This window comes from Culex pipiens, chromosome 2 (genome assembly GCF_016801865.2).
Source record: "Culex pipiens pallens isolate TS chromosome 2, TS_CPP_V2, whole genome shotgun sequence".
Taxonomy (NCBI): Eukaryota; Metazoa; Arthropoda; class Insecta; order Diptera; family Culicidae; genus Culex; species Culex pipiens.
In genome coordinates, this window is record NC_068938.1 from 10,418,894 (window position 1) to 10,445,498 (window position 26,605).

Consider the following 26,605-nt stretch of genomic DNA (forward strand, 5'->3'; position numbering starts at 1 on the left):
TTAAAATCGCAATCGAAACAAAGTCGCCCGACACACGACATTTCTCAAACACGCCCGTCTCACCCGCAAGAAGAGCTCTAGCGAACGAAAAAAAAAACGTGGCGCGCAAATCTTCTCTCTCTCGAGCGAGCGCGCAGTTTGCTTATCAGGCGCTTCCCATTTGGGAAAATCTCCCCTTCGAATTCAGAATATAAATTTTCGTTCCTTATCGGCATCGCTCTCCCTCTCGGTCGGTTGCCAGTGCTTTTCACGTAGAGATTGGGTGGCGATGGTGCTGATGCTGGTGGGTTGCGTTTTTCCGAATGTAGCCAATGCCAATGCTGGGTTGGGAATAGGAGGAAGGTGTTAATTGTTGACAAGATTAAGGAAATTGAATTAGTCAAAAAATACTTGAAGTAACAAACCCTAATTAGGTCTGTAGGAATGACATTAAGTCTGGATAGTTTAGACCATCCATTCATTTGGGAAACTCATTTTCAGTAGGGCAAGTTTCATTATAAAAATGGAAAAAATTGTTATTCGTAATTAAAATTAGTTTCGATGCCTTGACAGTCTAAGTTTTCATTGGCTTTTTAATATATGTCTTAAAACATTAATAAATATGGTCTCTTATACATTATCCAATATTGGAAAAATGTTAACGAAATAAAAATGACTGGAAATTGGCTCCTGATTAGAAATTGTCTATAATAAAAAAAGAGCTTTATCAGATTAATTTTTTTAAAGAAAATCATTATATTTTTGAGATTTAAAACCATAAAATCAAAATCAGATAAGCTACATTTTCATAGTTATGCTTCACTAACTATTTAAGTTATCAAGAATTGTTCAAAAATACCTTTTTAGGAGAATTTGGTGTTTTCATATTCGAAATTTAGTTCTATTTCTAATGATTGAAAAAGAGAATTTTCAACTATTTATATTCTTTTTTGGAAACATTTTTTTAATTTTCAATCTTTTTTCACCTTTTAAACATTTGAGAATTTGAAGTTTTTAGCTTTAAGACAGAAAAGGTCTTAAAACTTACCTTAAAAATATTTTTTCTTTAAAACTTTAATAAAAATTGGCATGCTAAAATTTAAAAAAAAAAATTTGCATTTCTTTTTTCACAGAGGTTACAAAACTCAGGTATTTTAAATTTTATTTAATATTTTTTTTATTTTGGAGCGATTGTTCAATAATTTGGAAACAAAACAAATAATAAGGATCTATTTTATAACTTGACTGAAATAAAGCTAGATAAACATGAGCAATTGTAAAAAAAAACAAATTTCAATCAAATTTGTAGTTTTTACTAAAAAATTTTGAATTTTGATTCAAATCGATGGCCAATTGATTAGACCAGTGTTTCTCAACCAGTGAGAAATTCCACCGTGGGGGGGAATTTGGCCATTCTTGGGGGGAATGACGATGTAATAGAAATCCAATGCGTTTTTATAAAAAAAATATATAAATCTTTGTTTGTATTTTTATAACCTTTGAAGTTCACAATATATTTGAAATATATGCACCCAAAGTTAAAGAACGAGGGGATAGTCCTCACGAAAAGAAACGTGAGGAAAGTGCTATATTGCGAGAGTATAGTCCTCTCGCGTGTTCATTCGTTCATTGGAACAGTTCATCCTATGAGTGGCTTATATGGACAAACGACCGCCACTTAGTCACCGAACCATGGTGGCCCATACGGCAAAGGCACGGTTCAATATGCCGAAGGTCTTGGGTTCGAGTCTCGGTACCGGTACTTTTTTTTTGAAAAATGAATTTTTTTGGAAAATGAACCATGAGTAAAGTACTCTCGGTAATTTCGGGATTTATCCTCTCCGTCCGCACACAGAATCGTGCTCTTTATTCTCTCGTATGCCGATGCCCAGTTCTGGGTGTGGGAATTTCTGTGATAAAATACAACAGCATTTCTTTAGATTTCATCTTTGCAGGTGTTTCAAAAATATAGCTGACAAAAAGTAAAATTCAAAAAAGTTTGTCGAAAATGATAGAAAACTCCGTGAAATTGTTCTGAATAATACCGTAATTTTTTTTAATATTTGCATTCTGTCAAACATGAGCAATTTTTGAAGAATGGAATTTCATGCATAAATTTTTGTGAATTTTTCACAGTATTTTTTAAATAAATTCAAGCTAATTTTCATTTCCATTCAAAATGAGAATTTTTGAAAATATTTTTGTTTTATGTCAATTTTGCTTTGGTTTTGTTAAGTTTAGGTTTTTTTTTAAACTGGGAAGCTTTTTATAAAATATATTTGTGAATTTTGTAAATAATATTCGAGGTCTTTTTTGGATTTTTCTTTAAATAAAATATCAGTCATGATTTCTGTCTGTGATTGATAAAAACTAAAACTGTTAGTTTTTGCAACATACAGGAACATTTATAAATAGATTATTAAAAAAAAGATTTTTCGTGAGCTTTTGCATTCCATTAAATATGCACAGATAGTGAAAATTCGTTTCAAAAATGCTGCAAGTAGGGGAAATTCTCGTATGTTTGGCAGGTTAAGCATTCGCTCCTAACTCCATCCAATTTGCTGATTTTCACTATTTCAACAACTAATTTTGCAAAACTCTTGATAGAAACATGCTTGCTCACTTCTTATTGAGCTAATTATCACACGATTTCAGTTGAAAACCCTTTTAATTAGATTTAATTGAATGTCAAAGTTCTGACCTGCCAACATTAGAGGCACGCTGGAATCAGATGCTGTTCCCCTATGTGTAAATTGTTGCGAGTGAAGAAAAAATGTAAAGTTTCTGCAAACATTGATAATTATGACATTTGTGCAATGATACCCATTAGTTGATGGGGAAAGATGTTCCTAAAATTCAGCCAAGAGGGGAATGGATCAATAAAGGTTGAGAACCACTGGATTAGACTATTACAAGTTAATGATTTTTGTCCCCTTACCCTATTAATTGTCAAAGGGGAGAAAAATAACCAATTTCAAGATGTTTCTTTTGATTTTAAACTAAATGTATCACAAAATCCTTTATATAAAACGTTATGTAAAATATTAGAATTTCAATAAATTAAAATTAAAATTCAATTAAAATTTGTAAAGATAAACTTGGTGATACCCGAGAAGAAGTCGGTGAAAAAAAAAATGTGCATGCCAAAATTACATATAAAAATCACGAATAACTTTTCAGGATCGAGTTTTACAGCTTTGGTATGTTCCACAAAGTTGTAGAATGAGTAAATGTTGACCGATTTTGCTCATATTTGGCCCAGAGTCCTAAAATAACTCAAGAAATAATGTTCAGCTTGTGGAGCGAGGGTTTGAAAAAAGTCCCATATTCTGATATTTAAGAATAAATGTTAGAATTTGTCTTTTCCCATCAGATTTCAACCCTGTAAAAAAAATTCAAGAAGAAGAACAACAGATCGTACAACAAAAACCAACTCCGAAGAGACGACTTAGGAAACCGACCGTTTGACGTGGGTCTACGTTATTCAAGTAAAAATATAAATAAAAATGTTATTAATTTTAGTTTGAATAATTGAAGCTTGGCCAAACTATGTAAACGGAGGCCAGATAGTTAAATAATTTAAAAAAAAATTGACCCTTCGATTTAAATTTTGTGAAATTGGCCATTGAATAATGTTGCTTAAAATTATGATTTTGATTACAATCAATCGGAAACACCTTGAGTAAAAATATTTTTCTGCAAAAAAAAACAAAATCTTGACAATAGTAATGTTTTTGATGATTTCAGCATTGTATGGCGGTTACATTTTTTAGTTTTTGTTCCTCGACCCTGGTAGAAGTTGAAAGAGAGATAATTTGTCGAATTTAACGCTTATTTTAACAATTTTGGAAAATATCTATTAACAAAGTTGTCTGATAATAAAAATTGCGCGGGCTCAATTGTCAGACGAGAATAGACATTGAAAATATTTTTGAAAAATGCTGGTAAAAGTAATAAAAATAACTTTTGATATTAAATCAAATTAAACAGAAATATTCGAATAAGCTGCTCTACTGGTTGGCATAATCGATTTCAGTTAATTTCAAGGAACACCCTGAATTATCGAGCATCATTGAGACACCACCGTTTAGAGTGATGGGAATGGGTATATTTTCCTACTTCTATTTCAGTGTTGTGGGCTAAGTGTTTCCAAAATTATACATTTATAACCGTCTTGAATTTCCCCATTTGATAAAAAATAAATTTGACGAATAATTCGTTAAACAATGTATCCCAAATAGTTTACAATCGATTGTACAAGTTTTTTCAATAAAAATTTCAGAATTATGTAACAATTCTTTTCCCTTGAATTTTATGGAAATTTTTGGAAGGGAGAACAAATACTTTGTATTTTGTTAATTCTATAGTAAAAATAATTTCTTTTTTTATTTGCTGATAATTTTACTAAATGTTGACCAACTTCTCCTGGTCCTTCATTCAGAGCCGGTAAGTCTACCCCCACCCCCAGCAGGAGATTCCAAAGCCAGTCAGTTTTACTATCAGCCTCAGTACAAAATCCCGAACCCAGGAGTGTGAGAAGAATTCCTGGCAGGGTGGGAGTTTGAGCAAGTGAGAGATACGCGCGCGAAAAAGCCGGTTGCTGTCTGGTTGGTGTATTTCCCTTTTCCTTCGATTGCATAGATTTACAATTCATCTCACCTTCGGCAGGCAGACACATTTACTGGCATTTGGGGGTGGGGGTGAAAAATTGGGATGGAAGGGACGATAAACGATGGAAGAGTGATTGTGACTGAATGAATCAATATGATTTTTTGTTGTTTTCTATTTTGGTCTATTCCAAACTCATTTTTCTAATCTATTTCGAAAATCAAACATTTTATTTTTTCAGTTCTTTTCGTTAAATGAAGAACGCCAACAACCTCGTTGACTGACTAGGGCGGCACCTGATAAAGTTCCCCAGATAAATCTACCTATCTCGCAACCATACATTACTGCCACGATTTATGTGTGCGATTTTCCCTGCCCTGCCTCAACCATTTTCCTCTCTGATGGAAAATCATTCACTGAGAGAAGCACACTAGCAGTAGTGTTGACTTTTAGTGCTGCTTTAGTGCTAGATGGAGCTGCTTGCTTGGAAAGCTTATCAAAGTGAGATTTTTTTCCGTTCGTTCGTTTCGAGAGTATGTGTGTGTGAGTGTGAAACGCAAATACCTTCGTTCAAACAAGAGTCGAGAGATTTTCCTTTGCTGCCACGTTTCGTTTTTCTATTTGACTTTGGTTTTTTGTATTTTTTTTATGGCACTCACACTCTCTGTGCAATGAATATTTTATTGCAGTTTTTCACCGTCCCTCCCCCCGCCTCCTTGAGGAGGGGGTGGAAAATTCACAGATGAAGATTGCGTTTTGGAATGCTTTTGTTGGTGTCGTCGCAAGCCAGCCAGCCATCGCCGGGAGGAAAATGGACGGTGTGTGATAAATGACACTGATGTGTTTTAAATAATCATAATTAAAAATGCTGCCTCTTTTTTATGGTTTCACTTTCCGGCTGGTGGCAGGATGACCTGAAGTGACGGCACTGGTGTGGTTTATGTCACTCGGGTATTTTTTTTCTCGTTTTGCTACACTGCTTATCGAAATTACGATCTCTTGGTGGTCGTTGTTTGAGCAAACAACCATCACCCAGCAGCAGCAGCACAAATCGCAAGTGGTCAAGATGATGAAGAACTGTCCTGGTGCGTGTTTGATTGGGGCAGAAATGACACGTTTTTGTTGTGTGTGCAATTGTGACTCCACTGAAAAATTCATCTAATGGTAATGAAGTGAGGTTGAAGACTCAAGTTGGATCTTCTCTTAGGAAAATCATAAAATAAGTCGTAAATTTGAAACTCATTGTCTTTGCTATTTTGAAAGTAGCTAAAACCGATTTTATGTTTATAAATTCTATTTTTTTTTCTTTACTCTTTACTCTTTACTCTTTACTCTTTACTCTTTACTCTTTACTCTTTACTCTTTACTCTTTACTCTTTACTCTTTACTCTTTACTCTTTACTCTTTACTCTTTACTCTTTACTCTTTATTCTTTACTCTTTACTCTTTACTCTTTACTCTTTACTCTTTACTCTTTACTCTTTACTCTTTACTCTTTACTCTTTACTCTTTACTCTTTACTCTTTACTCTTTACTCTTTACTCTTTACTCTTTACTCTTTACTCTTTACTCTTTACTCTTTACTCTTTACTCTTTACTCTTTACTCTTTACTCTTTACTCTTTACTCTTTACTCTTTACTCTTTACTCTTTACTCTTTACTCTTTACTCTTTACTCTTTACTCTTTACTCTTTACTCTTTACTCTTTACTCTTTACTCTTTACTCTTTACTCTTTACTCTTTACTCTTTACTCTTTACTCTTTACTCTTTACTCTTTACTCTTTACTCTTTACTCTTTACTCTTTACTCTTTACTCTTTACTCTTTACTCTTTACTCTTTACTCTTTACTCTTTACTCTTTACTCTTTACTCTTTACTCTTTACTCTTTACTCTTTACTCTTTACTCTTTACTCTTTACTCTTTACTCTTTACTCTTTACTCTTTACTCTTTACTCTTTACTCTTTACTCTTTACTCTTTACTCTTTACTCTTTACTCTTTACTCTTTACTCTTTACTCTTTACTCTTTACTCTTTACTCTTTACTCTTTACTCTTTACTCTTTACTCTTTACTCTTTACTCTTTACTCTTTACTCTTTACTCTTTACTCTTTACTCTTTACTCTTTACTCTTTACTCTTTACTCTTTACTCTTTACTCTTTACTCTTTACTCTTTACTCTTTACTCTTTACTCTTTACTCTTTACTCTTTACTCTTTACTCTTTACTCTTTACTCTTTACTCTTTACTCTTTACTCTTTACTCTTTACTCTTTACTCTTTACTCTTTACTCTTTACTCTTTACTCTTTACTCTTTACTCTTTACTCTTTACTCTTTACTCTTTACTCTTTACTCTTTACTCTTTACTCCTTACTCTTTACTCTTTACTCTTTACTCTTTACTCTTTACTCTTTACTCTTTACTCTTTACTCTTAACTCTTTACTCTTTACACTCTTTACTTGTTATTTTTGTTTTTTTGCCTTCCTCACCTTACTGAGGAAAGGCTATAAAATCACTCGGAAAATGAACTTTTTAATTAGACCTCCTAGACCTACCTTCATTTGTACATATCGACTCAGAATCACCAGCTGAGCAAATGTCTGTGTGTTTGGCTGTACGTAGACATGTGTACCAAATCAATGTCACTGGAATATCTCGTCATAGGCTCAATCGATTTTGGCCGGAATGGTTTTAATCGATCCGTCTTAACGTCCCCTAAATTGCTATTTAAATTCATGCAGTTTTATCATGTATTTAAAAAGTTATGTTAAAAAAACTGTTTCATATTAAAGTAAAATTATGGTAAAAGGGTGATTTTTCATGAAACCCTCACATGTTATATTAGGATGTAACAAAAATGACTTTTTGGCGGGCATTCAGGGGTTTGTTCCGGTGGGCATACTGAGCCTAAATCCCAAATATGAGCTTGATTGGACGTAACAGGAGCTGGCGCTCCGCCCTTCAATTTTAAATGGGATTTAACCCGTAAAAAAAGATTTTTTCAAAAATGTCACTTTTTGAGGCGTTTTGGCCACCAATGCGTTTACAAAAAACATCACTAGCGTGTAGGCCAGATCCTTGCGCATCTTTTGGTATATATAACATTGAAGTTTGGAGCATCCTGGAGCTCGGTACAGACCTTCAAAGTTTGGCATTTTTTCGAAAAATCGGTCCCAGCAAAATCAAATAGCGTCTCGGGCGTCGCGAGGTGCGACGCATATCTTTTTTGCCGGGGCCGATTTTTCGAAAAAATGCCAAACTTTGAAGGTCTGTACCGAGCTCCAGGATGCTCCAAACTTCAATGTCATATATACCAAAAGATGCGCAAGGATCTGGCCTACACGCCAGTGATGTTTTTGGTAAACGTATTGGTGGCCAAAATGCCTCAAAAAGTTACATTTTTCAAAAAATCTTTTTTTACGGGTTAAATCCCATTTAAAATTGAAGGGCGGAGCGCCAGCTCCTGTTACGTCCAATCAAGCTCATATTTGGGATTTAGGCTCAGTATGCCCACCGGAACAAACCCCTGAATGCCCGCCAAAAAGTCATTATTGTTACATCCTAATGTTATATATTTTTAGAAAGCATATGAGAAGACCATTTAGATGGAGTAAGAATTTTCAAGATTTGACTTACCTATCTTAAACTACAAGCAGTTTAAAAAATGGTCTGATTCACATAACCTCAACTGGTCGAGTCTGATCGCCACGAAAAAGCCGTGTAGAGGGATGCCATTTTCCTCAAAGGCCGTGTCTGTATAATCTTGACAAAAAGTCTGTAGGTAGTCTGTTTTTTTACTCATCACTTATTTTTATTAGGACCTCTTAGGTGCTGCGAACGTTAGGAGACGTTTTTTTGTTAATTTGGTTAATTTGTTCATTTTGTTCATTTTGTTCATTTTGTTCATTTTGTTCATTTTGTTCATTTTGTTCATTTTGTTCATTTTGTTCATTTTGTTCATTTTGTTCATTTTGTTCATTTTGTTCATTTTGTTCATTTTGTTCATTTTGTTCATTTTGTTCATTTTGTTCATTTTGTTCATTTTGTTCATTTTGTTCATTTTGTTCATTTTGTTAATTTTGTTAATTTTGTTCATTATTTTCATTTTTTTTCATTTTGTTCATTTTGTTCATTTTGTTCATTTTGTTCATTTTGTTCATTTTGTTAATTTTGTTCATTTTGTTCATTTTGTTCATTTTGTTCATTTTGTTCATTTTGTTCATTTTGTTCATTTTGTTCATTTTGTTCATTTTGTTCATTTTGTTCATTTTGTTCATTTTGTTCATTTTGTTCATTTTGTTCATTTTGTTCATTTTGTTCATTTTGTTCATTTTGTTCATTTTGTTCATTTTGTTCATTTTGTTAATTTTGTTAATTTTGTTCATTATTTTCATTTTTTTTCATTTTGTTCATTTTGTTCATTTTGTTCATTTTGTTCATTTTGTTCATTTTGTTAATTTTGTTCATTTTGTTCATTTTGTTCATTTTGTTCATTTTGTTCATTTTGTTCATTTTGTTCATTTTGTTCATTTTGTTCATTTTGTTCATTTTGTTCATTTTGTTCATTTTGTTCATTTTGTTCATTTTGTTCATTTTGTTCATTTTGTTCATTTTGTTCATTTTGTTCATTTTGTTCATTTTGTTCATTTTGTTCATTTTGTTCATTTTGTTCATTTTGTTCATTTTGTTCATTTTGTTCATTTTGTTCATTTTGTTCATTTTGTTAATTTTGTTAATTTTGTTCATTATTTTCATTTTTTTTCATTTTGTTCATTTTGTTCATTTTGTTCATTTTGTTCATTTTGTTCATTTTGTTAATTTTGTTCATTTTGTTCATTTTGTTCATTTTGTTCATTTTGTTCATTTTGTTCATTTTGTTAATTTTGTTAATTTTGTTCATTATTTTCATTTTTTTTCATTTTGTTCATTTTGTTCATTTTGTTCATTTTGTTCATTTTGTTCATTTTGTTCATTTTGTTAATTTTGTTCATTTTGTTCATTTTGTTCATTTTGTTCATTTTGTTCATTTTGTTCATTTTGTTCATTTTGTTCATTTTGTTCATTTTGTTCATTTTGTTCATTTTGTTCATTTTGTTCATTTTGTTCATTTTGTTCATTTTGTTCATTTTGTTCATTTTGTTCATTTTGTTCATTTTGTTCATTTTGTTCATTTTGTTCATTTTGTTCATTTTGTTCATTTTGTTCATTTTGTTCATTTTGTTCATTTTGTTCATTTTGTTCATTTTGTTAATTTTGTTAATTTTGTTCATTATTTTCATTTTTTTTCATTTTGTTCATTTTGTTCATTTTGTTCATTTTGTTCATTTTGTTCATTTTGTTAATTTTGTTCATTTTGTTCATTTTGTTCATTTTGTTCATTTTGTTCATTTTGTTCATTTTGTTCATTTTGTTCATTTTGTTCATTTTGTTCATTTTGTTCATTTTGTTCATTTTGTTCATTTTGTTCATTTTGTTCATTTTGTTCTGCTGTTGTCTCTTCTATACTATTTTTTTGTTTTCTTTATTTATAAATCATTTTAGTTTTCATTTTGATTGCTTTGCATAATTTTTTCTGTCTTACTCTTTGTTGTAAATTTTTATTTTTATTTCTTTTTGTTCGTTCTACTTTTCTTTAGGCTTTTGAATCTTATTTCTTGTGTTTTTAAATTGTTTGCTTTGAAATTTTGTTTGATAAAAAGAAAATTATTCTAAATTTTCAAGATTTTTTTTTTCACTTTGACTAGTTTGTTTGTTTTATTATTGTTTTTTAAATCTCGTCGAGCAACGAACTTCCACCTGCACGAACGTCTGGTTGCGATAGGGGCAAAAATCGTGTTCCTACTGATACGCTTGTTTCCAAACAAAACTTTCTAAACTGAAATCGCAAACCCCCTCAGCTCAGAGCTCCTCCAAGGTTCTTAATCCTAAGCCAGAACTTGGGAGGCAACCTTATCATGCACAATTCCGTTCTTTTTTCTTCGTCCATTTCTTCTTCTTTTTCTTGATAGTGCAAAACGACCAACTGGGCACTGTTCCGCATATCGATGCTCGTGGAAAAAGGAAAATTCGGAAAACTACACCCGGCAGCAGCAGCATCGCACGCGGCCAATCTGCCCAAGTGTTGAGAGATGCTGAAGAGGAAAATCTGCCACTGCATACCAAAGCCAAGACCAAAAAGGTCCAACTCTGGCGAATAGTTGCGGAGAAAAATTCGGGAAAAACGGAAGGTGAAAATTTTCTTATCGCTTCTCACTAGGAGAAAAAAAAAGCACCGGGAAGAGGGAAAAACTTTCAGGTGGATTAAATAATAGTTGAAATGTTTTCCCGCCATCTCCGTCTACCTTGCGCGATTCGAAGGGATATCCGAGGGAGAAAACTTTCCAAAAACTGCTGTTCCTTAATCGCTACAAAGCGGTTCCGACCAACCGTCGGTCCCAAGCGCAAGGCCGGGCCCGGCACGGACATGGGCTCCAGATAAAGATGATTAAAGCGAATGCAATTTTTCTTGGTACGGTTCCGGCGAGATAAGCTTTTTGTAGGGGGAGGAAAATGGGGGGATTTGAAGGTTTAATTTTGGGGCGGAAAAAGTTTGACTGCCAAAAGCTACACTGAATCAGAAATAAAGAAATTAAATGAAAACAACAAAAAGTGCACCTTTAACCTTCCCTAAAAACGTCCATTTCCAAGCGAAATTTACGTAGGGCACAGTGGAGAATTTCCCTTATCCCATTAAAAAATTGTTGAGGGTCTGTTCTATCAAATCACCTTGACGGTTGCTTAGACCTTATCATCAGTTCAAATATAGACAAAAGTTTGCTTTTAAGGTCATGTTCAATGAACGACCTGAGGTGTTACCAGATTATACGTAGTGATCTCAGCCGCCGACGTGCCAACAGATCGGCAATGATATTAAAAGGACAACATTACATTGCTTAACGCTCACGTCCAACGAAGAAATCTCCCACACCATCCAACATCTCGCCACACCTCATCGCGTCATCGGGTCCCGTAATCAGACAAATCATCACCTCTACCAGAGATGCGAAAAAGGAAGGGATTAGCCCACCTTGGGGGGGCTTTTTCGCGCAAAACGTGTCGCGATATCACACCTTTCGTATCAAATTAACGTTAATTGGTTTTTAATTTCGTCGTCGTCGTCGTCGTCACCTTCTCGAGGCGAAGATTTATGATTATTGTGTGCGCTGTTGTTGAAAGTTTTAAGTGTTTTCGCGTCAGATCTTCACGGCGGAGAGCGCAAAAGTAACAACCAAAATGCTTATCAGATCTCCAGAAATGGAAATTGTTATCCACGTGCTTGCAGCAAGCTCTTCCAGAAGAAGCTTTCTTTTTTCACACTTTGGTGTTTGAAGAGAGGGTTGCTATCAATCCTTTCCAAGGAATTCCGGAAGTGACTCCCGGAGCGGGGGGTTTGGGCTGGCATTCCCGCGGGTTTAATTTATTACACAAATCCTTCAACACCGTGATTAATACGCTTCAGCGACGGGGTAGGTTGGCTTTTGCCAGGTCTTTTGCTCGCTTATCTGCTCTGTGGCACAACAACCGAAACACAGGCACCCAAGGATAGTGTCAGCAGGTTGGTTGGTTGCACGATGTGACACTATCGTGACATGAGAAGGAGTTTATTATGGTGAGACATAATTTTCTTCAACTTTTAATAGTCGTCGTGCCTTCCGAGCTGTGATGCTAAAGAAATGTTGTTTGGGTTCTGTTCAGCAAAATAGCTCGAACTCGTTAGATTTGTCTAAATCGAATGTCAACTTGCCCTTTACAAGAGCAAATGTAACAAACTAGCCCGACGACGTGCCTTCTGAACGACAATGATACCGAAAGGGCTATTTTAGACGATTTTATCTATTTAATTTTTTGATTTTCTTCAATGTTTTGGATCTCTTTCAACTTATTTTGTATTCCAAAACAATCGAAAAACCACCCCTTTTTCGCAAACTATCATTATTGATCCGACAATCACTGCCAGCTCAAGATTGAGTATCTTTCCAAAGTGGCTTCTTCTCCAAACCGATATGCACTTTTTTGCTGCCGCAATCCATCATTTGCCTCCCCTGCACCACCATCCAACTGCACTTCCTTGCATTCTTGATGGCAGGAAGTTTTCCGAACGAAACTTCAACCCCCCTCCCCCCTCTTAGTTGGTGATTCCAGTGCCACACTATCATCTCACTTTCTCGCATGGAAGGAAGCTGATAAGAGTTTTGCGCTTTTCCTCCCCCACCAACCACCGACGTTTTTATAGATCGCATTAGCATAAAAATTGAATTTTTCACAAAAAATAAAAGAATAAATATACAGATACTGGTGTGGCGCTGCGAGCTCAGAGACAGACATATCTGCTGGCGCGGCTGGTGCCCACCAGCCATGGACACTGGCCCCAATTTCCCCTAGTCGACCACCCTCAACACCAACCCAGTATGGAAATCACGACGTCGACGACGACGTCGTTCCGGAATGCAGCGTCAAGTCAGCGTCAGCACTGTGCTGTGCTGTATTTCTTTTCCAACAAACTCAACTCCAACAGCAGCTTTGAGGAGGATGCTGCACCAGTCGAGATATGCAACATCATCTTTTTGCGCGCGAGCACGTGTATGTCACTCCACGTGTCTCTCCGAGAAAGCTGCTCGATTTTTTTGTTGAATATGTGTGTACAGAGTGTCCGCTTCTTGATAAAGGCATCCTGGCTCACACGATGCTAGACGGGATGAGGACAGAAGAACCAAATGGTGTGAAGATAAGCATTTGAACAATGTGAATTCGCGACCTCCATATCGAAAATAAAGCAAAACGCATCGCTTAAAGTTGTCCTTTTCATATCAATGCTGATCAAAAGGCACACCGACGAAAAAGTCCACTCTCTTGAGTCGCATGTTGTCACGATTACGACCTTCTCTTAACATCGCAGCTTAGAGGGCACGGCAACTTACCAAAATTCAAAACGATTGTTTAGGTCCTCTCAATAACATCGCTGATCGGTAGGCATTGAAATCGAGTTTCCAGCTTTGCATTCAAAACAGTTAAAGTTGCCTTAAAAACGCGTCATTTATTCTATGTACAATTGGGTCAAATCAATAAAATAACAAAACAAACCGTCCAAAAAAGATTACTCATCAGTCGTCACGCTGCACCCGCTCCTGCACATCAACCTCCAGTCGTTGTGCATCTGCTGGCGGTGCTGCCGCAAGCCCTTGAATCGATTAAAGATCAGCGGACAGAAGCTGCACGCGTACTTCATCCGCGTGCGCTCGTGCCGCTGCTCGTGAACCACCCTACAGCTCCCTCCAAAACTCTCGTCACAAAGTGCGCACTGCGTCCGCCGAATCGCAGCATGCTGTCGCGTCACATGCCTCAGGTACACGCTCACCTTGGCCAGCTTCTGCGGACACAGCCGGCATCGCAGCAGCCCGCGACCGGTGTGAACGCGCGTGTGCCAGCCCACCTGTTGACCGGTGGCGAACAGCAGACGGCAGTGCGGGCACGGGTTGCTCGGATCCAGCAGGCTGATTGGGAAGTCTTCCTCCGAGTTTGTCCTCGCGATTGAACAAGCTGACAGTTGCTCCTCCTGGGACAGCGTCTTGGTCAGGTTGTCCGGAACCCGCTTGTCGTCAATAATTTCGACCAAATCCTCCGCACAATCCTTCCTCACCGGCGTCAAAACGCACGAACTGAAGCTCAACCGCTGCTTCGTCACCTTCCTCCCAATCGGAGTCGGAACGACCGTCGCCATATCCACCGATCGCTTCCGCACCGTCTCCCCCTTTTCCACCTTCAGCTGCGAGAAAACCGCCCGTTTCTGCAGCTTCTTCGAAGAATTGAGCGACCTCCGACAAACGCCGCAGAACCAGTCGGGCAGTTCCTCCTCCGTCAATCCGTACAGCGATGGCGGGAACATCTCGTGCACGGCGTCCCGCAGCGGGGAATCGCTGATGCGGCTCAGCTTGGCTTCGGGGCCCTCACGGAAGCAAAAGCGGCACATTGGCGTGAGGTGAAGCGCCCGGATGTAGTTCCGGGCTAGGGCGGCGTTGTCGTGTTTTAGGTTGACGGGGGATGACATCATTTGGAGAAGTTTTGATATGTTTATGGTAGATTAACAACGCGGACACAACGGTACGAATACACTGATTGGGGTGTTGGAGGAAGACAACAGAAGGCAAGGGAACAATAGTTGGGATAATACAAAGGAGAGAATGACCGGAGAATCTTGAAAGTAGCTCAAATTGAGCATTACTTTTGTAAAATTGTTTATTGGGCGATTTTATCCTTCAACAATCTATTATTATTCAGTCTGTATTGGATTGTGACAAGCTTTAAACATTTGCATTTTCTGACAAACAAAATCCAAAAAAGTTGTTACTTTCATTTAGATTGACAATTCGAACAAATCCTTCGAAAAGTACTTTTTCCGGTGCAAATATTTTAATTATCAAACGCAAACCAAAAAAAACCATCATTTTATCAATTTAATTTTTTTGGAATATTGCAGAGTGGTCCACATTTCAAAATTAATTAAAAATGGGTTTTCTGAAAAATTGAGACGTTTTAGAGCTTTGGTATCTTCAGACGAGTTGTTGGTTTGGCTTTGTTGAAAATTAGGGTGTTTCACGAAAATCAAACTTTCGATGAATATGTTGGGGTTTTTTTTTTAAGAAAGTTGTAGGCAATGCCAATACAAGTATCTTTGCCGATAACACCAACATTTTATCTCGTAATCTTTGCTTTCTACGTTCAATTTTGATAACAGTATCAGAGCAACCGCTCAAAAAGAGTTTTTTTAACGAGCAATTAAAAATTAAATTTTGGAGAAAATTTAATGATCTGGGCACTTTTAAAGCTCTAAAAACAAACAGGGGGGAGGGAAGGGGGGTCTCAAACCAGAAAATCTCTGGACGTAATATTTGAACAAACCCAAACTAGAGATATTTTTATATAAAAACGTCTTACAAAGTGTATGGAACCACCCTAACGATATTAACAGCTTAACAAGATTAATGCTATATGCATTTAAAAACACAAAAAATATACTGAAAAAAAAACATAAAGCAAAAGATTTTTTTAGAACAAAAGTTGCTTAAAACGTGGCAATATTGATGTTACACCAGAAAAAATTTTAAAAAAAATGGGCGGTACAAGAAATTTTATTTCAATTGTACATGTTTAGTTATTTTATGAGACTCAGTTTTGAACTGTTAGTAACAACAATTAATTAAATTTAATAATGTAGTTTATTTAGTCCATATAAAAAAAAATCAAGCAAAATAAATAAATACTGGGCAGTATGAAACAATTAAACACAATAATGTTTAAAGTTTGTACAGTCCAGACTCTATCATCCGAAGCCTCGATTATCGGAAGTTTCGATTATTCGATGTTCGATTATCCGAAGGTTTGTATGGGACTTCGAATAACCGAATCACGAACAAAAAAATCGTATTTTTTCATTTTCTTGTTTTTAACATAAAATTTGTGTTCACGACCCCATTATAGTCAAATTTTAATAGTTGATTGGCTTTTAAAAAATGAAATGCATAACCGCCATTTTGGTCGCCATCATGGATTTAAAAATTCTAAATAATTTAAGCGTAGTTAAGGGGTCATACCTATGCTCAACAATCAAAAATTAGACAACGAACAATTTTTTTTCGTGATTCGATTATCCGAAGTGAAATTTTTCCGAGGCCTTCGGATAATCGAGTCTGGACTGTATATGATTGTTGTTCAAAATATTTTGTTGCCGATTATTGCGTGACATACTTTATGGATGACGCCTAAAACATTCAGACCCTCAAAAAAAATTGTTAAAGAGGGTTTAAATAAACGTTCAACTGGTTAAAATGATTAATTTATTTGTGTTTAGGTAAGGGCACTTTTATAAATTATTATAAAAAATAATAGAAGCCTAGTTTTTCTTTTATTGCACAATTGCTGTAATTCAAACAAATCAAACTTTTATCACATTTTGTAAAAATCATCTAATTTGGAAAACAACATTAATAAAACAAAAATATTCTTTATATAATTGAAAAATATCCAACCTGGTTAACATAATATAAATTGACATGTCAATTTATGTCAATCACGATTATTTAATTACGGGAAATGAATGAGGGTTAGTTGTTTACAAATGAAAGTTTTCAACCAAGACCGCAACCATTGAATCTCGATTACTAATTTGTGTTTTCTTTCTTTTCCATTGCAGGTATGTTTGACATTGTAAAACTTTTTCAAATCATCAAAATCCTGACTGCGAAACAGAGAATAATTTGTGAGTGATAGCCCGGTTTTCAATAATATTTTCTGTTATTACAATAATCAATTTCTGTTATTTTATTTATTTTATTTTTGTTGATAAAAAAAATCAATTTATATTGATATTGATATATTCTCTGCCAAGAAATAAAAATAAAAATTGTTTAAAATTATTTTTGTGAACAATAATTTCAAGTGCTCAATTTTCACTGCTTCTTTAATTTTTCGACGACAGTCAAATGTGTTTTAGTTTTGGGTGTGCTGCTAACACACTAAGTTGCGACCGTTTCAAATAACACAATTTGCAAGTAAGTCCAAATTCCTCATCACTTGCTATCCACTGTCGTCGTCACGACCACATGTGGCAAGTGAAACTGATACACAAAAAAAAAATCTCCAGCTAGCACTTTCCCAATGTACATAAGGCACACACAGTCGAAGAATGCAAACCAAAACAAAAATGCTTCGTTCTGTTATTGCTGTATATAAAAACAAATGAACAGTCCTGGGCGTTGGAAAGGGATCGCACACACTTTTTCCCCCTCTCCCTCACACCCTCATTTGCTGGGGATGTCCCTTTCCGAGTTCTGTGTTCAAAATTTTCGATACGATCTACGCGCGGCCTAGAACTCCGCTCAGTTTGCGCCTGTACTCTATCGGCGATGGATGGTCCAGAGTTTGAGATTAGGATTTGTAGATTTTGTCTGCGGTCCTCGGCGGAGGAGGAGGAGTTGGTGAACGTTTGTGAGGATGTGGAGTTGGCGTTCAAGATCATGGCGTGTTTGAGTTTGGAGGTCGATCCCGAGGACGGACTTCCGGCAACGATCTGCGCCGAGTGTTTGAAGTTGATGGAGAAGTTGGCGCTGTTCAGGGATCAGTGTGGAAGGGCGGAGCTGTTGTTGAGGGCCTCGAAGCATAGTAAGGTGCCGCTGTTGGAAAAGTTTGAGCGGGTGAGATTTGATAGTGAGGAGCGACGGGCTGTTGGAGTCGATGTGGGTGTTCAGGTGGAGGAGTTGGTGTGTGATGAACCCGTGGCGAGTGATGCTGGTGGTGTTGATGATGTCTTTTCGGTGGAGCAGTTCCGTTTAGATCTGGATGACGAAGGTTGGCAACTGGCGGATGAACCTGACGACGAGCTGTTGGTTGACTTGACGCGGGACTTGTACGGTGAAGAAGATGCTGGTGGTACTAAGGTTTGTGAAGATGTGCACAAGAACGAGGAGCAGGTTCAACCTGAAGAGGAGCCAATCAGCATTCAGGAGAATACTGTATCAAATTCTGAAATATTGGACATCTCCGACGAAAGTCGATCGACAAGTCCAAGTCCAAGTGAGCACTCGGATTCTTCTTCCCTGGACACGTGCAGTTTTGTGTCGAACAAAGAACTTCGCGAACGAATGGAAGAAATGCTACTAGCTGACGATCTTGAGCAAGCTCAATCTATCGATGGAAGCGAAATGCGTAGTTTGGTGACTGGCTTCGACGTAGACAATCCACGGAAGTCGCCATCCTTGGAAATCTTCGATCTAACGAGCTCACCAGAACCAGCACGAATCGACTCTCTTAGGCCAAAGACACCCCAGCCAAGCTTCGCGGAAGCGATGCGAATGCTGACAGTATCTCCCGAAACACCCAGCAAGTCCGCTTCATCCAAGCATAACTGGAGCACAATCCTCAACCGGAACAAGGTAGTTCCACAAACCCCAAGAGCCGAAGACGATGAAGACCCCCTCGAATCCCAGCTTCGCCAAATCGCTGGAATGCCGGACACCCCCGCTTCCCCCGATCCGGAAACCCCCGCTTCTCCAGATCTGGACACCATATTCGGCGAGTACGACCCAATATCCGACGGCGAAGATCAACCGCTGGACATCTACGCAGGATGCGAACCAATTTCGGACGAAGACACCGTAGTGGCAGATCGCAACATGGCGACGACCCCCAAGAAACCCATCGCGATCCCGGATGATGCCGCCACCCCGGAGGAGATCTTCGACTGCGACCTCTGCGACAAGTTCTACCCGAGGTTGACCCTGCTGGAGACGCACTACCGGACGTACCACACGTCGCCACAGAATCGAAGCGGTGGGGCGAGGATGTCCATCGTGATCGATAACCCCACACGGAAATGTCCCAAGTGTGGCGAGATGGTGCACAAGGCGTCGTTTTGGGCGCACAAGAAGTCGCACAATGGTGGGGAGCGGCAGCTGATTAATTACGATAGGGCGGATGTGACGATTTGATTTGGATTGCCTTTTGGAGTTTTGTGCCATTTATTGAAATTTTAAGTATGTTTTTTAGAAAACCATTCTTTGAAATATATTATTAATCAAATTTTAATTCTTTTAGATTTGCCGGAAGCCACATTTTAAATGACGAAGGACAATTTTCCATCAAGTTATTGTAGATTGTAAGCAATACAAACGCATGTTTAGTATTTATTTCAAACGTCAATATACATTTTAACTCTTGCTGGCTTCTTTGTACTTCTTGAATAATGTGAAATCTGGTACTTTGTTTCCTCTTCATAATTTGAATTAATTTAAATTACATTTTTGAACAAACACACATCAAGTGTTGTACAGGCATTTAACAATTTTTAAGTTAGGATTTTTTAAAAGGTCTAATAGATCAAACTTTTGCTTTTTACCTTTTGGGTGTTTTTGAATCCGCTTCTCGTTAAACGTAATTCAAACACAAGTTGGTCAAAATGATATTTTTTTTATTTTCATAAAAATATTTTTATTAGGTTTTCGGTACTGAAACCTGGATAGGACCGAGTCGGCTTTTGTAATTTCATTCTTCTTAAAGCTAAGAGTAATTTTAGTCAAAATGATAATTTCTATGCTTAAACGTTGTAACATTGTCTAGAGCATTTATAAGACGTGAAGATGAATAGTTTTAAGCATTTTTTGAATTCGTTTCTTCGATATCGGATTTTATTTTAGAAGGATCAAAAAAACTTAAATTTGACAAATTTTGACCCTTTCTTCATATAAGTTGAGTTTCAGGTTTCAGAATTTTAACTTCAAACCGTTGTAGAAAAATATTTGATTTGGATTTAAAATAAATATCCATATTTCCATATTTCTTTATCCTCGAGAAATCTGCAAAAAAATGTTTTGGTAAATTTAATTCCCATCTGACAATCTGTTATTTTTCAATGCAAAATTAATTATTGCAGTCAATTAAAGATACAATTCGGCATTCTATAAACAATTTTCAACGGTTTTTATTAAAAAATATTTACTGGACAAAAATCATTTAAACAAATAAAATAAAAGCTAAACAATAAAAAAAGGAATTGCCTTTTCAGGTATAACTTAGGGTTAATGCATCTATAATTAATCTACTTCTGAAAATTTGCCTTGGACATATATTTTAAGCTGTAGTTCCATCTTTTAGACCCACTTGGGGGGGTCAAAGATTACATTTTTTTTAATCAGATGTTTTTGCTTTTTGCTATCAAGAAATAAAATGTTTATGATAGTTTTTGACTACACAGAAATCGACGAAATACAAAGCGTAAGCCGATCAAAACATAGTTGTGTAAGACCTTTGAACAAGTAAAACTTGATTTCAAGAATAAATATTTTTCCAAATTTTAAACCTGATTTTCAAAAAAATAGACCAATAGTATCACTAAATGTTTTATAAATTACTACAGTTATGCGACAGTCAAATGTTTGCAAAACATCAAAACCTTCACGAAAAAACAATTCCTAAAGTGTTACGTCTTTCTCCAGTGTATGTCCTAAACGTATATGTCTGATAAAAAATGCTAAATTAGGCATGCATATTGCATATATGTTGTATTTTATTCTAAATATGTAGCAGCCAAGTGAAAAAAGAAGATAATTTTTGTAGTTTAATCATTAATTTTCGATTCTTCCAAGCATATAACTACAATTTTGCCGAAAACACCAGGTCAATCGGAAATGTTTCTCAAGCATTACATTTTCAATTTCTCTCTTATGGAATTATTTTGATAAAAGCAGCGCACGCTACAGACAAAACCGTAAGAAAATTGGGATTTTCATAATTTTTTTCGATTTTTTCTTTAAAAAATTCACCATTCAGTATCAATAGGTAAATGGTGACCGAATAGCTCAAGGAACAATATTCAGCTTGTGGAGCGAGGTTTTGAAAAAAAAGCCCCATAATCTGGGCAGCCTAAATAATATGAAAACTTGTATGAACGAAAGGATGATGGAAATTTGCTTCTGTATTTATACGATTATTCATCGTCTACCAAAGTCCCTGAGAATTGCTTCAAAGTAAACTATCTACCTTCTTCCTTCCCATTTTTCCTCGAAGAAAAAGGGATGACATTAATGAATTATACATCTACGCAATCGAATCAGTATGCTTACCTGTCCCTGGCTGCAATATTCACTGTTTGTCAAAACTTTTTCTTGTCCCAGCTAGATTCAGAAACTATCGTCATAAATTAGTTTTATGGCTTTTGTTTGGGTTTTCAACATGCTACCAGCTTGAAGATGGATAGGAAAAAACACAGTTCTTGGAAGTCGGACTCAAAATCCTGCATGCAACTTGCATGCAATTTCTTATATGATAATTTTGTTTGTAGAGATTTAGTGTTATTGTTACATTACTATATTGATCATGGGAAGTTTAGAGGATGTGCTTTTTGAGGCTGTCAATAATAGTCAGTCAATTGGTATGCAATATTTCAAGCAGAACATTGTAAATAGACCAATACGGATTTGTAAATAAAACGGCCATGTTGCGCAATCTTAATGAATTAGATGTTCTGTTTTTTGGCCCATTTACATTGTTTTGCTTGATTTTCAAAATTTTCTTTGGCTTAGTTCTTTCCTATTGTTTAATAAGACTTAGGGAATTGTGATATAGAATAAATGCGGCATCTTTAAATCATCAAATAAAGTCATAATATATTATTTAAAATTATAATACTTCATTCACCTAACATAATATCACATTTTCACTCAAAACAAATCTCTTCACACTGATTCACTGATCATTCAGCCGCAACGTCTGCCGCACCACGTCCGCGTGGTCCTTGCTGTAGTGTTCGTTGCGGCGCTCCTCGTCGGCAAAGTACTTGGCGCAAAAGTCGCACGCCTTCGTCAGGCCGACCCGCTCGTGCAGCTTCAGGTGCTGCACCAGGTCACCCTGGGTCGGGAACTTTGGGGCGGTACAAAACCGGCAGGTCCTGAGGCGGCCGGGCAGCCCGCCGGTAAGGTTACCAAGCGGCCTCGTACTGTGCTTGCGGATATGGAATTGGTAGTGGTCCACGGTAAGGAATTTGAAGTTACATACGTGACACCAGAGATTGACCGGATTGTTGGGCGGCTGTTGTGGTTGTTGGGGTTGTTGATTTGGTGAGGGATTTTGTTGTTGTTGGTTTTGATAGAGGTTAGAATTTCTGGACGGTGTCATGGGCGCTGAAGGTTGATGGTAGTTCAGGCTCATGGAAGGTACCATGGGAAGCGATGGTTGTTGATGGATTGCTGGCGTGATTTGTCTTCTGACTGGAGTTATGGAAAGCGACTCTGGTGGAACTTGACATCTAGTAGGCGTCATGGGAATCGATTGTTGATTGAAATTCTGACTTCTGGTTAGAGTCATGGTAATCGACGGTTGTTGTTGATGGTTCATAGATGTTGACAGAAGTTGTTGGCTTTGGTGGTAAAGTGGAGGTCTTTGAAGCTGATTTACCAATTCGGAGTAGGACAATTGTGCCTGGTGTTGTTGTTGCTGAACTACAGGTTGTGGATAGCTGGACAACTGCGCCAGCATATTGTTCATGTTGTTCAAGTTAGTGTTGCAGGATTGAATTTGAGGTTGGTTCAGCAGCTGCGGTTTGTGCTGTTGCATTGTGTAACCGGGATGAAGGAGTAGTTGAGGCACGTTTTGAATACTGTTGGTTCGCTGGATCTTTTGGGGTGGTTGATTAACTGGCGTGATGTTTTGGGCGCGATGGCTGAACTGGGATGGCGAATTGTAGGGTAGCATACTTGACGGGTATTGAGGACTCACTGGTTGACTCTGAATAACTGGGATTGCGTAAGTTGCGGTTGGCGTAACTGATGGAAACGAATCAATCACTTCTTGGCGGGACGGTAAGTCAACCATCATCTCCTGCATAGTTTGCTCTACCGTTCCGGGAGTAATCGTAGGAGATTGCAGCGACATCGATTCGTGGGATCTCACTCGAACACTACCAACCTGCGGTACTACCAGCTCCTCAACAGCTTTCCGTTTCTTGCTAACTTGAACCTGCTCGAAATGATCTTTGTCGTGCAGCCACCGCGGAATCACAAGTTCCCCGGACCAACCTCCGGTCAACGGGTACGAAACCAACAACTGTTCCGCCTTCTTGCACAACTGCCTAAACTCGAAGCACCTCTTCACGAACTTTCCACAGGGTTCACATATGAACTTGGGCAGTTTATCACTGCCGATCGTCACCAACGGGATACAACTCAGGATCTTCATCTTCCACACCACATCCATGTCCACCAAAGCGTCCTCTTCGCTCAAACATAACCGACAAATCCGGCGCACACTCAACTCCTTGGCCTTCTCCAGAATGGCCGGATCGCTCGCTAGAACTTCCGCGGGAATCATGTCGACCCTGCTCCGCTACTCACTTCAAACTGAACTAAAAATAGTTTCTCGCATAATCTTTTATTCTGTGGACGCGCCACAGATGCGAGATCCAGAGATCCTGGAGGTCGTAAAATTTACGACTTTTCTACACGCTCCCTCTTGCACGATCCTTCTACACCACTCCTCGTCCTTATGTAAAACCCCGTTCGTTGCGTCGTGGGTGAACCTTCAAACAATTCAACAAAAAAAAAGTACTAAATTAAATTTTCGGACAGGCGCCTCCACTGGAGGCCGCACCAGAACTGAACGAATCGCTGGGAACGCGACGCAATTTTGTCGAGAATTTCTTGCCTGATCAGCATCAGTCAGTCAGTCAGTATCGTCAGCTAGGGCCACTCTGTGTGTAGTTATGTATTGAATTATTATTTACATAAGAATGCGGCCCGAAATGAAACACTTGGGCGCGAAGGAAGAAAAAAATGTGAGCTGTTTGTGCGAGCATTTCCTGGGCGTCCTCCGCATGTGTGGACTTTGGAGGGACACTTGACGAAAGTTGGCACCCTGATCTGGAACTCGATTGATTTTTGCTTTTTTTAATCAACCCAAATTTCTTAAATTTCTTAAATTTCTTAAATTTCTTAAATTTCTTAAATTTCTTAAATTTCTTAAATTTTTTAAATTTCTTAAATTTCTTAAATTTCTTAAATTTCTTAAATTTCTTAAATTTCTTAAATTTCTTAAATTTCTTAAATTTCTTAAATTTCTTAAATTTCTTAAATTTCTTAAATTTCTTAAATTTCTTAAATTTCTTAAATTTCTTAAATTTCTTAAATTTCTTAAATTTCTTAAATTTCTTAAATTTCTTAAATTTCTTAAATTTCTTAAATTTCTTAAATTTCTTAAATTTCTTAAATTTCTTAAATTTCTTAAATTTCTTAAATTTCTTAAATTTCTTAAATTTCTTAAATTTCTTAAATTTCTTAAATTTCTTAAATTTCTTAAATTTCTAAAATTTCTTAAATTTCTTCGATTGACTTCAACTCGAATTCTGGGTGCATCGTTGCCGACACTTGTGCCTGTTTGCGCATATTAGTTGCTGTATCTAGAAAACATAAGCCTCCACACCCCACCCCACGTTCACGGCTGAGGGCATAGTTTACATGCTTTTCGTGTCTGTGCTGCTTGCTCTGCTGTTAATCGTCGTGGTTGTCGGTCGCAGGGCAAAAAGTTTCCCAACTGAGTCATCATTTTGAGTGGTGCGCAAAATAAAATTCTGCACTTTGAGTTTCCAAGACGGGATCAAGTTGCTGCCTGAAAGGGGGAAGAGTCAATTTCGCGTTTGACGGATATGGTCGTGAATACATTACTGCCTTTGTGGGGGTAGTTTTTATCAAATACGTGATCTAATTCTGTTGGTGTTATCTGCTACTTTCATCTGATGATTTTATTGCCGGGGACACGTTGATGAATTTGTTGTTCTGATGCTCATTTTGACGAAATGGGTTTATTTCCATTTTTTTGCAATTTATTCAGAAACAAATTGAATTGCTTTGCACCAATTCGTTTGTGGATTTTATCACAAATTTAATTTATTTTATCAAAAATGTAGATTTTATCACAAATCACAAATAAACGTTAATATGTTCCTTCGTTTGAGAACCACGATTCATGAACACAATTCACGATTTTGAGAATTGATTTTCTTTCCGTGTTGTTTTGCTTTTTCCAGGAAATGGTTTTGTTGTTCTTTGTCTTCATTTCTTCTACATGACAATTAGCAAAATTTTAAATCAGCGCCATACCCTCCCCTTCCAATAGCAATATTACAAATGTTGGGCAGCTGTTTTCATTGCAAATTGATCTGGGGGCTTTCCAGTCATAAAACAATTTCGGGATTAATCCTTGCAATTTAAGTATGCTTGTTATTTTTTGCCTGTGAAAAAACAGATTAGAGGTAAACTGACGCCTCTTTCAAGTGCAATAAAAATTTGTCTCAAATAATCATGTGGCAGTAAATCTCACTCTTCTGCTTTGGTAATTTCTTCAATGCAAGAAAATGGATAGGTATCTCGAATAAAAGAAAGTAAAACTTCAAAATATTTTAAACAAAGAAATTTAAAGATAAGATGTAGTTAACCAACCATTGACGCTTCACTGATTTGAAAATTATGGTTGAAGGTTTTAAATAGGGCGTCCAAATTTCCCGGGTACACTTCAATCTATACAAGAACGACAGTTTTTAAAAAGCCTATATAAAATTGAAATAAGTTTTTTTGTTCTTTGTTGTGCTTTGGATTTTAAATGAACTACAATGTTATTCAAACTTTTTCAGCACGAGTCGTACATTTATCGGATAAATCTCGATTACTTTTTCAAAAGGTCCTATGTACAAAGGAAACTCTTGGCGCATTTGTTGTTTTGAAAAAGTTATCTAGACGACGTGCTGGAAAAATCAAGTTTTACAACAAGTTGCTTACAACATCTTTTGCAATCCCGAATAAACGCCTTTCGAGTGAATTTTTTGCAAACATCCATGTGTTAAATAAATTCACCGTTAAAATTAAAAAAAAAATTTGAAAATTTTACTTATTGATATAAGTGCTAAAATGTTTGACTTTCACAAAAAAACAATTTCAAAAAACATATTTTTGCAATTCCGTCGTGAAACTACTTACTTTTCCTGTCATTCTTGAACGACGAAATAGCCTACTTTTCTGTACCAAAAATAACAGAATCGAATAGCAACACTTTTCAAAATAAATGCTGACAAGTTCTACTTTTCAGCACTCAAATGGATGCTGAAAAGTTGAACTATTCAGCACTTGTTTTGAAAAGTAACACTTTTCATTTTTTATTTTTTATTTAAACGATTTATTGACAAAATACATGCAAATTTCACTTAAAATTTCACTCAGTGTGTGTTTTTTGGAATTGCAAAAAATGTTGTATGGAACTCGTTGCAAAACTTGATTTTTTCAGCACTCTTCGTATTTATCCAACTCGGTGAACCTCGTTGGATAAATGTACGACTCGTGCTGAAAAAATCCTCTTTTTGCAACTTGTTGCATAAACTACTATTTACAAATTATTTTTAAGTTACTACCGCCAACTAGGAAAAAACAGTCTAAATAGGTAAGGAGATT

The 26,605-nt window shown here is 36.6% G+C and overlaps 3 protein-coding genes across 4 annotated transcripts in view; 2 read left to right on the forward strand and 1 right to left on the reverse strand.

Moving 5' to 3' along the window:
- Positions 1 to 26,605, forward strand: part of LOC120423982 (zinc finger protein ush) — a 188,257-nt gene that overhangs the window by 33,081 nt on the left and 128,571 nt on the right. The window lies entirely within an intron of this gene.
- Positions 14,635 to 19,336, forward strand: LOC120418688 (uncharacterized). The gene is made up of 3 exons (XM_039581151.2): positions 14,635 to 14,726; positions 16,816 to 19,153; positions 19,215 to 19,336. The coding sequence occupies exon 2, from the start codon at positions 17,528 to 17,530 to the stop codon at positions 19,106 to 19,108; it is 1,581 nt and encodes a 526-aa protein (XP_039437085.1). The 5' UTR covers positions 14,635 to 14,726; positions 16,816 to 17,527; the 3' UTR covers positions 19,109 to 19,153; positions 19,215 to 19,336.
- LOC120418689 (bromodomain-containing protein DDB_G0280777-like) lies at positions 22,033 to 23,778 on the reverse strand. Its single transcript, XM_039581153.2, has 2 exons — positions 22,170 to 23,778; positions 22,033 to 22,110 (listed from the first exon to the last, which is right to left on the reverse strand). Exons 1-2 carry the CDS (start codon positions 23,478 to 23,480, stop codon positions 22,093 to 22,095), a joined length of 1,329 nt encoding a protein of 442 aa, XP_039437087.1. The 5' UTR covers positions 23,481 to 23,778; the 3' UTR covers positions 22,033 to 22,092.